At 46.8% G+C, this 11447-nt stretch overlaps 1 protein-coding gene across 3 annotated transcripts in view; it reads left to right on the plus strand.

Moving 5' to 3' along the window:
* Actr3b (actin related protein 3B) overlaps positions 1–5465 on the plus strand; it is an 84235-nt gene extending 78770 nt beyond the window's left edge. For all 3 annotated transcript variants that reach the window (XM_036180909.1, XM_036180908.1, XM_036180907.1), the window contains 3 exons: positions 3057–3182; positions 3667–3750; positions 4612–5465. In XM_036180909.1, the coding sequence (XP_036036802.1) occupies positions 3057–3182; positions 3667–3750; positions 4612–4707 (306 nt within the window). In that variant the 3' untranslated portion in view covers positions 4708–5465. The remainder of the gene's footprint in view (positions 1–3056; positions 3183–3666; positions 3751–4611) is intronic.
* The last annotated feature ends 5982 nt before the right edge of the window (positions 5466–11447 follow it).

An 11447-nucleotide genomic window follows, 5' to 3' on the forward strand; every position in this document is an offset into this window, starting at 1 on the left:
AGGTGTCTTCTCTCCAGTCGGAGGTGGGGCCCAGGCTCCCCAGGAGCTGTGTGACCAGGGTCCCAGGATTCTGACAGGCTGGAGTAATTGGAGTCTGAAAGGTTTCAAGAGGGACTTATTTATAGTGGTCAGAAAGTAAAAGAAAATAGAAACTGTCCAGAGTACCCTTAGAAACACAGTTAAATCCCTTTCCATCCTTGTCCATCCTCAGCCCTCTGTTAATTCTTAATTGGACAGAATCCAGCATCTGTTGCTCCAGGAATAATTGGCTTGTGTCTATTAGAGAGAGGTGCCAGTGGCCGCTTGAGGCTTTTCCTGAGGACACGAGGGCCAGGGACACTTTTGAAGTCTTCCTAACAGTAAACAGCAGTGTGGGGATGAGGTCCGTGCCTGAGAGGAGCTGGGTCAGAACACATTCATTCTTTAACATTGCTCCGTGTCTCGCCTTTTGGGGACTCTTGAATGAATGCTGGAGACAAGCCACTCTGAGCATGGCATAACTGTGCTGATGAGTCCGGTCTTTGACAGTCACACTTTGTTTTGAGGGGTTCTCTACATGTAACAGAAGACAGCATGGTCAGGAGACTGACCTGGGAAGTCTAGACGTAACCAGTCACCAGGAAGGAGGCAGATGCTTAGTAGATCTTAGTCTGGGAGGTGAGGAGTATGGGAGATGCCCTGTCTAAGAAAGGGGTCAGCAGCAGCCTGCTTCCCCTACTCACCAGGCTTTCAGAACTTCCGGTATCAGGTAGTTTTACCACCGGCCCAAGCGAGGACAGATGGCACACTTCCGGTTTGCTTTGCCCAACACACCTGTTACTAGGTGGGCTCCATGAGAAAGGGACCACTTGCTTGGTGTGGTTCTCCTGTTGAAGGGAGAACTGAGGAAACCTTCAGGGCTGGTCAGGGTGTGGCCTTGGAGGATCTCTCCCTGCTGGGGAACTCTGGAAGGTTCGCCTCAGAAGTGCTTCACATCTTACCTGCAAGTACCTCCAGGACTTTCCCAAAGACGTCTGACTGGAGACCACAGTGGCCACTCACCTGTGGTTTCTCATGGCCTGTGGCTCAGCCCTGTCATGGCCCGCCATGTGTTGTCCCTGAAGGTCCTCGGTTTAGCTCTTGAAACAGTGAGGGCTTCTTGTAGGCTTTCCCAAGTCTATGGGTATGTTATTAAAGGGGAATTTCTACAGATGCTCGGGTTGGAACTGGAATAGGTCCCAAAGCAGAGGACCAGATCTGAGGTGGCTTCACATGGCTCTTCTTTGCTGCCTCTGTCTCTACTGCCTGCCCTGCAAATCCTGCCTCTGCCACAGTGGCCCTCAGCTTGGCAGTCCCTCCCTGGTGGGGAGCAGCAGTGAGCAGAACAGAGCCACCGTAACCTGGGCTCTCTGGCCTGGGCCTGTATGATGTCCCTTCCCCGTAAACTTGTGATGTGTTTGCCGGCTGAGGGAATGCTGGCTGCCGAGGCCCCGCAGCTACACAAGGTATCCCAGAAGGCAAGGTTGGGGACTTGTGGCTCCTTGAAGGATGATTTTTATTTTCTTTATAGTTTTCTCAAATGATATTTTCTGTCAGAAAGTTAAATGAGGGTAATTTCACTTTCATTGTCCTAAGTAATATTCTGTAGCCTGAGAGAATAGAGCTGTTATCTTTCATTGTAACAGCCGGATGGTTTAATGATTCTCGTCCTTCTTCACCCACCAAACGTCGGATGCAGTCACATGACAGGCTGGCGTGCTTGTGGGCTGTGGGCAGAGGAGGACTCATTTGAAAATGTTTCCCCAGGTGATTTGAGTATACTTTCTTCCCACATCACCCCTCTGAAGGGGTTGTTCCAGTATGAACGGAAGGCCTAGTTGGTTATTAAGGCGAAACAGTTGAGGATCAATGTTAGTGATTTGTGGGGAGCCTCTGTGTCGGTTGGCATAGCTTTTCTGGTTTCTTGGCTCTCGTGAGGGTTCCGCGGGGGGGGGGGGGAAGTAGGGGGATAGGATGAGCACAGACATGAGTAGCTTTGTGCTTTCAGCTGCTTACAGTGGAGGAGAGTACCGAGGGGAGTGAGGAGAACATGACCCGTGATTCTGAGCTAGTGGAGGTCTCAGGTGAGGAGTTCTAGGGATATAGTTATTAATACAGGGTAGACAGTCAGACATGTTGGGGACTCTGAGGCGTTCAGGCCCCAGCTCCACAGACAGACAGCATGGTAGAGCTCTGAGGAGAACCGACCCATGAGTGGAGCAGGAGTGGAGGCCCCTTTTTAAAGGTCTCTGAGGAAGGAGGAAGGTGTCTCAGAAGGAGTCTGCAGCCAGGCTGTCATCCCCTCGGAGATGAAAAAATACAGCTCTCACCTTAAAGGAAATAAGATTTTATTCTGGAGCTCAATTTGAGTGATCATGTCCCAGAAATACAGAGGTAGGTTACCCCAAATTCCATGTTCCAACACAAAAGCAGTTTCATGAAGTTTTATAGTTTTACAGAAAAAAAAGAAAATAATAAACCAGGGCAAGTTTAAAATACATTGGTGGGCATATTGGAGAGGTAGATACGGCAAGATGGGGGAAGAAGCTTTTCTATAGGCCTCAGATGCTATTTGATGACTGACTTTTGGTTTGGTGGAAGCTAGGGGTCTTCTAAGTTATTAGATTATAAGAGGTTTTTGGCCATTAGTCACAGGATGTTAGTTTGGGCACAGAGGTGAGCACAGAATGGCTATTCACAGGGCTGAAGCTGGCCTGAGATGGCTAACTTGCCTCTGGAGCGGCAACATTCCAACCTCTCCACATCACTACAGTTCTACTGAGCCTTTGCAGTCACGGTTCCTTTCCAGGAATTCTTGCTGACACTTTGCAGACTTCAGGGAAGTGGGAGCCGTGTGGGGAGGCTGCCACCGGTAGCCCTGTGAGACTGGCAGAAGGGAGGGCTGATGCTTCGGTTCGTGTCTTTGCGTCTGCGTCAGCGTTAGCCACACAAGCAGGCCTGCTGTGGAGCAATTACTGGACCATCACAGGCTGCTTGGTCTCACCCAAGGCCGCTCACTGTCCGCTTTTGTCTTTCAGAATGTCGTTCTCTCTGGAGGCTCCACGATGTTCAGAGATTTTGGACGTCGATTGCAGAGAGATTTGAAAAGAGTGGTGGATGCCCGGTTAAAGCTGAGTGAAGAGCTCAGTGGGGGTAGGATAAAGGTAGGGGGCTGTGTGCAGGCTGGATGTCCTCCAACACGGCGAGCGAGGGACAGCTGGGGTTGGATGCCTGTACTGGAGGACACCTTTAAGACCACTCATACCCTCTATTGCAAGATCAGGCATGGGTGTATGTGACCAGGGTGCTGTAGAGACAAGATGAGTTTACGTTGAGGAAATGTTCTCGTTAAGTGAGGCAACTAATGCATGCAGGGAGCAAGGCTGTGTCCATCACAGCTCTTAGCCGCTGGGATGCCTCCTGGACCAGGGAGCTAGGCTGTGTCTATCATAGCTGTTAGCCACTGGGATGCCTCCTGGACCAGGGATCAAGTACTGGAAGAGAGGGTCTCAGCTGGGCACGAGTACTTCCTTTCCTGAATCTCCTGGGGCTGGCACTGCAGTCTGGCTGAGCCTGACGTCTGTCATCTGACACATGGGTTGATAAGGATGTACGGTATAGACTAAACACAATTGCTTTCTTTTGCAGCCTAAGCCTGTGGAGGTGCAGGTCATAACACACCACATGCAGCGCTATGCCGTGTGGTTCGGAGGTTCTATGCTGGCCTCAACTGTAAGTCCCTTTCTAGACTGTTCTGTAGTCATTTGTGGGTCTCTGTTGAGTTTGGATACATAGTGCCTATGAAAGTTAAATTGCATGTGTTCTGTTTACATGGATTTAAACAGACAAAATAAATTCTGTTTGATGTGAAAATCTTTAGTTATCATTTAAATTGTATATCTCATTCACAAGCACCCTGCTAATTGTGGGTTCCAGATAAACATAGATATGTGAGATCTGAAAGTAATCTAGAACATTCTGGTTTTCTCGTGTACATGTGTATGCGCATGTGCGTGTTCATGCACGAGTGTGCAAATTGTGTGAAGGGGCCAGAGGTCAATGTTGGATATCTTCTTCAATCACCCTTTTTTATTTTTTATTTTTTAATTTGGTTGAGACAGGGTTCTCACTAGGACCTGACTCACCAATTAGCCTAGACTGGCTCACCAGGGTCTCCAGGGCTCCCCCTGTCTCTGTTTCCCCAGCCCTAGGATTCAAGGTGTACACTGCCACCCCTGGCTTTTCCTAGGGCATGTGGATGAGCTCAGGTTCTCATGTTTATGTGACAAGCATGTGCCAAGTGAGCCATCTCCGCAGCACCTCCTTGGGTCCTTTCCAAGTGATTATTTTATTTATTAATTAATATCCCCCCTCCTTGAGTTTGTTAGGAGCTATTTTTAGTTCAGATTAACAAGTATTTGATCCCACCAAGTGGAAACTGAATACACTTGTTGTCTTCCGGTGCCGCGAATTGCTGGGTGAAAATTTAAAAGTGCAGCGAACTTCTGCCTGGGATGTCTCCCTGGCCAGGTTGCGGGGTGGTTTCCTCCTCCTCCCCTGCTCATCATCTCCCTCCTGCTGCCCCTCCTGCAGCCGGAGTTCTTTCAGGTTTGCCACACCAAGAGGGACTATGAGGAGTACGGCCCCAGCATCTGCCGCCACAACCCTGTCTTCGGAGTCATGTCCTAGTGTCTGCCGACAGTGTCGTGTTGGGAAGAAGTGTCCTTCAGAACCCAGAGCAGCCACGACTCCTGTAAATAGCAGTGTGGTACTGGTGTGTGAGCAGCGTGCTTTTCTCACCAGTGCGTGGGGCCGGGTGCCACCTTTCCAGTAAAGCCATTTATTTATCCAGTGACTGTCTGTGGCCCTTCCCCTCCCCCGTCACCCTCCGCTCCTTCCACTCCCACATTCTCTCCTTTCCATCTGAGCTTCTAGTTGACAAGTACAGCTCTGAAGGAGTTCATTGTGACCTTAGAGACTTCTCAAGGAACACGGGATGCAAAGTGGTTTCTCCAGGAAAGAATGTGGGGCGGACCCCTGGCCTTCCCAGCCTATTTTTGTAAATAAAACGTTATAAACTTGAAATACAAATTGATGTTTATATTTCCTATCATTTTGTATTTTATGGTATTTGGTATAACCGGCTGATACTAAGCATGAGTAAGTCTGGATGTCACAGAGTTCTGTAATAAAGTGTTTCATCGTGAGGCATGTTCTGATGTGTGTGTAGGCAAACAAAACAGCAGGCTATATGCCACATGTCTGCTGGGAAATGATCACATGTTATTGGGGTGATGTGAAGTCTGAACACTCACCAGTGTTGTGTGAGAGTTGCTACAGATGTATCTGAGCTTCCTGGGCTGTTTTCTAGAAGGTGATGGGTTAATGTTGCTGAGCATTGGATGAAACTATCCGCACTGTTGTAATAAAAGCTGCTAGAATCTTTATAACTACTCCTTGTGATTTCTTCTGGCTCCCACATCCATTCAGAGAACCTTGGGCTCTGTTATAGGTCTGCAGAGGATTTGATGATCCATCGATACTCTGTGTGTGTGTGTGTGTGTTTGTAGTTAGAGTTTTCCTGCCTGGCCCACAGTCAGGACAAATCTCTCTTACCCACCAGTCCCATAGTCGCTCAGACCCAACCAAGAAAGCACACAAAAACTTATATTGCTTACAAACTGTGTGGCCGTGGCAGGCTGTTTGTTATCTACCTTTTCTATCTTAAATTAACCCATTTCTGTTAGTTTATACTTTGCCACATGGCTTGTGGCTTACCAGTGTCTTTACATGTTGCTTTTCATGGCAGCGGTAGGCGGTGTCTCCCTCCAACCTTCTACTTCCCAGAATTCTCTTCTCTCTTGTCCTGCCTATACTTCCTGCCTGGCCACTGGCCAATCAGAACTTTATTTACACAGAGCAATATCCACAGCACTTCCCCTTTTTTTTTTAAAGGAAGGTTTTAACTTTTACATAGTACAATTACATATAACAAAACAATTATCTAGCAAGAATTACAGTTACAATATTAAAGAAGATATCCTATCTATCTTATATTTGTGAGTCTAAGGTTTTATATCTAACTTATCTTGTATCATAATTGAGGAAATTATAACTATCTAGTCTTCAACCACATCAAAGACCTCAGAAGGATATAATATTACCTGAGAACCGGGAGAAGGATGTAAGCATTTTTTAGGAGTCTTGCAAGAGTAGACAGAGACAGCTGGCAGCCTGGACAGTCACCTAATGTTCCTTTGTAATGTTGGGGCATTTGTCTTCAGCCCACAGGGCTAGAGTCTCTTGGTCACTTTTTTTAGTGTCCTGTAGAATGTCTGGCAGTTTTCTCTGCGAAGCAGGAACCTGAAGGACCATTTTGTCAAGCAATGTTCAGTGGTCACCTTTCTATTGGTCCTGTATGTCCAGTCGATCAAGCAGTCCCAGCAAGAACAGTTTCTTGCCCAAATGGCTATTTTTGCCAAGGTGAAGATAAACTCCATATGAAGTGTCTTCAATGCCCATCCTCCTCTCTGAAGTAAATTGGTGCTGCCAGGAGCATACATGTCTCACTGTCCAGAAAGTCTAAATTTTAAAAGTATTTTAAATGTCATATTTTATAGGTCTTTGAAGTATTTGAAGATTACCTATCTATCTGAAATATCTCTATGTATATCTAGAAGACTTAACTAACATGGCTACGAGTATGATTATCATAGATGACTAATTATTAATCTATTTTTAATTATTCATTTCAATTTAAAATGAGCTATACAAACATAATACCTTAAACATGATTAGAAATATACACACAGTATAACAAAATTAACTAAGTTTGTATCAATAGACTAAAATCTAAACCAATGTAAAACATTTTAAACAAGTTGTTGCTCTTTAGAAGTAAGTTCCCTAATCTACCCTTTCATCCTATTATATCTATATCATATTCCCCTTTCTGTGTGTGTGAGAGAGAGAGAGAGAGAGAGAGAGAGAGAGAGAGAGAGAGAGAGAGAGAGAGAGAGAGAGAGAGAGAGACAGAGAGAGAGACAGAGAGAGACAGAGAGAGACAGAGAGAGACAGAGACTTAAAAGTGATGGCCTTCTATCTCCAGGAGTGGGTGGAGAACCTGCTTGATGTGTTTTGGGTGGGGTGAGGACATCCTCGGGCTGTCCAGGCTCCCCTTCCTAGCAAAGCTTCCAGTGCGTCTCTGATACCTGCTGCGTCACTTCCTCTCTCAAATGTACATTAGTAGACCCTGTGTGCCCGCCCTTTCCCCATAAGCCTTGTTGTGAGTATGATTTACCCTCGGAAAAGTTCCCTTTGTAACCATTTGGTTTCACTATTTACATGTGGAAGCAAGTCTGAGCTCTGTGGCCTCCTTTATCTTCAGTTGCTCACAGCCGTCTCCAGTCAGAGAATAGTCAAGGGAAAGTTCTGATAAGCAGAGAGTCTATATTCACTTAACTGTAAATGATTTAAAAATGTGTTATTATTGTGTATGTGCATAGTGTGCATACGTGTGGGTTTAAGTGCCAGGGTTCACATGTGGAGGTCAGAGGACAACTTTCTGGAGTCAGTCCTCTCTTTTCACCTTTGTGTGGATGCAGGGATTGAACTCGGGTCTCCAGATTTCTGAAGCAAGGGCCTCTACCTGCCAAGCCATCTCACCTGCCCCGCGTGCAACTTTTATTACAGTGGAATTATATCTGCTCTAAATTGAACTTCATTATTTTTTAAATAATGAATATTTATTAAGTAAATATACACTTCAACTACTCTGCTTGCCAACGTGCTTGCCAGTCTGCATGTGTGCGTGCATGCACACACACACACACACACACACACACACACCCCAGCATGGTAGTACTTGTATGCTTATAATCTCAGCATTTATAAGGCAGAGGGAGAAGGGCCACTACACGTCTGAGGTCTGTCTGGTCTACACAGTGGGTTTCAGGTCAGCCAGGACACACATAGAGCACAGTCCCTCCCTTGGCCTGTGGGATGGCTCGCTGAGTAAAAGCTCTGTTGTGTAAGCCTGACAGCCTGAGTTTGGTTTCCGGCACCCATAGTGGAGGGAGAGAACTGAGACCCCAAGGTTGTCTTCCGACTTCTACCTATATGCTGTGGTAAATATGCTCATGTGCATATGCATATATGCTACTAATAAAATATTTTCAATGGTTAAAAACAATAGCAAACCCCAATATATGCATAAATATATGTGCTCATACACAAGCAGAGATGTGTTGTGGCTTATGCTATGGCTGTGTCCCAATAAGCCCACTGAGCACTCTATATCAAGAGGGGTTTGTGCACCTGCTGAACATTGTAGCTAAGCTGAGACTCTTTAGGTGTACTCATCACAGTCATGTGAGCCTACGCATGGGCACAGTCATCTAACCCAAAGCCAGCTTGGTAACAGACTGTTGACTACACACATGGGCACCGTGCAGACATGATAGGATGTAAAACACCATTGTGCCATGCCAGCAGCCTAGCATGCCACAGAGGGGTGTCTCCCCTCATGACGGCATGTGTGACTGAGTTACAGCTTACTGCGGCTGCCACACTTCACAAGAGAGTGTGACGGGCCGTGTGTGTTGCTAGTCTGAAACACCAAAGAACAAAATGGGGAGTGTGAAAAATTCCAAGAATGATTTCAGTCAGGGTGCTGTCTGTCTGTATGAGTGAAATGATGTAGGTGTATTAGTGCACTATCAGGTGAGACAGGGTGCTCATGAAGGAGAGAACTTTGTTCAGCTGCTGATCTCAGAGGTTCAAGGGCGCTAGCTCAGCGCTGGTGAGGACCCTCAGTTTGCTCTCCTAGGAATTACCCTAATCTCTTCTGAGGACAGAGCTCCCAAAGGCCCTCTACATTATGGGCTCCAGGCCGGCCAGGGAGATACATAGCAAGGCTGACAGTGAGATGGTCACTGAGTACAAGCTCTGCTGTGCCAGCCTGACAACCTGAGTTCCAGCACCCATTACGAAAGGCAGGAACTGAGACCTCACAAAGTACACCCAGGCCATAGCTGTAGGTATTTATGGGTAGGACAGGGCAGAGTGTGTGGGAGGCACTACTTGTTTCAGACATATGCTGAGTGGGGGGTGGGGTGCATGGACCATATCTCCCCCCTCAGTGAAGACGCCTACAGTACCCTGTGCTGTTTCCTGTGTTGCAGGCATGCTCAACCACAATTTCCCTCTCGAGGGTTTGGGCCCTTTAGTTGTCTTTAATCCAGACACACATTTCTCTGCACTTTCCAGCTGTTTTATGGCAATAAAGCCCTGGCTGGTCTGTCTGCCTCAGTCACCCCCTCTGCAGCCTATGCATGGACCGAGCATACTTCCCACCACTGTTATCCTGATTGTTATACTGGGTGTTTTTTTTTTTTTTTTTTTTTTTTTCAACTTTGCACAAGCTGGAGTCGTCTGGGAAGAGGGAGCCTCAGTCATGGAATTGTCTCCATCGGATTGGCATGTGGACGAATCTATGTGCCATTTTCTTGGTTGATGATTGATATTGGTGGGTGTAGCCCACGGTGGGTGGGTGGCACCATCCTGAAAGCTGGCAGAACGCAAGCCGGGGAGCAAGCGGGTTAGCAGTCTCTCCACGGTTCCTGCCTCTGCTACTGCTTGAGCTCCTGCCCTCCATGGTGGTCTGTGATGGAGACATGTAAGCCAACTAAGCCCTTCCCTCCCCTAGCTACTTTTGTACCTTGATTTATCACAGCATCGGAGAAGCAAACAAAGATATTTGTGTACTGTTTTGCAGCCATGGTGCCTCCCTGGAAGCTTCGTTCCAACCTGACAGTCTGGGCATGTGCCTTCCTGTCTGGGTCCTCAGCCTTCTGCACACAGTGCACTTTGTGGTTTTAACAGTGACTTCCTTTCTCTGCTCTGCTGGCCGCTGCTTTGATCCGCCTTCTCCAGGCTTCCAGCATCAGGCTTCTCTGTACGTCAGTGCTGGCACCCACGCTGGCCAAACTAGAGCCACTGTAACCCAGTCTCAGACCCAGACCATCTAAAGCTCCCCTGCTCCTATTGGCCACAAGATTATTGTTGAAAGCCTTTTGTTTATTCATTTTCATCTCATTAAATTTGGGTGTGTATATATGATGTAAGTGCGTGTTCCTGTGAGTGCACACACATGTGTTCATACCCGTGGAGGCCAGAGATCAGTGCGAGGTATCTTCCTCAATCACTCTCTAGTTTTTGGGACAGAGTTTCTCAGCGAACCTGTAGCTCACCAATTTGGCTAGACTGGCTGGCCAGCGGCCTCCTTTCTCTGCCCTTCCCATCTCTGTGCTGGGGTTGTAGGTATATGCCATGATGGCTGATTTTTTAATAGATACTGAGGGTCCAAACTCAGATTTTCAGACTTGGATGGCAGGCAGTTTACCAACTGAATATTTTGTTTTAGATATAAAATATAGGGAGAGCAGTGTGTTCCATTGCAACAGGACTGTATGGTACTGTACCCTGCAACCCTGGCTCAGATGCATCTTAGATGAAGAGTCAGAAGTGGGGGTGGGGGCGAACAAGGAGGGTGCCCATGGTTTGTTGCCATTTTCAGACTCCTAGGTGGTGCCAGCCTACAAACCCTGACAAAGAGACCTTTTGACTCAGACATGTAAGTATGCATTTTGGCTGTTCCTTAAGTGAATGATACCCAGTCCCCTCTTTCCTCAGTTTCCCAAGCATTGTAAGGGCCCAGTTGCTGTCAGTAGGTTTGAGTTTAAGGTTTTTTGTTGCATTTATTGCATCTACCAGATACTGTATAGAAAACTAAAATATGACTTGGTAATGTGCGTTGGCCACTTTATAAGGAAAGAATTAGATTACTAATTTAAAGAAAATCCCCACAGCCCTTTTGTTCAGGTTGGCTTAGCCTAGATCATAATGTAGTAGAACTGATGGTAAAGTCATACTTCCATGAGAAAAAGGTCCACGTCTCCGAGTGAAGTGTCCTGTAGATTACTCGTGTCTTAGCTGGCTTCCTATTGCTGTGATCAAGACCATGACCAAAAGAACCCGGAGGAAAGGGTTCTTCAGGCTTACATGGTCTGATTACAGCCTGCCAAAAAAGGAAGTCAAGACAGGAACCTGGAGGCAGGAACTGAAGCAGAGCCTGTGGAGGAGCGCTGCTTACTGGCTTGCTCCCCATAGCTTGCTCAGCCTGCTTCCTTATACCACCTGCCTAGGGGTGGCACCATTCCCAGGCCCTCCCACACCAATCATGAATCAAGAAAATGCCTGTGTCTGTAGGCAATCTGAAGTTCTCATTTGAGGTTCCTCTTAGGAGATAACTCTATCTTTTGTCAAGTTGACAAAAATCTAACCAGGCCATGTAACCTAATATGCCAATCAGTATAGTTTTTTTTTGTGTTTTGTTTTTTTTTTTCCTTCGAGACAGGGTTTCTCTGTGT

Source organism: Onychomys torridus, chromosome 3, assembly GCF_903995425.1.
Source record: "Onychomys torridus chromosome 3, mOncTor1.1, whole genome shotgun sequence".
Lineage (NCBI taxonomy): Eukaryota > Metazoa > Chordata > Mammalia > Rodentia > Cricetidae > Onychomys > Onychomys torridus.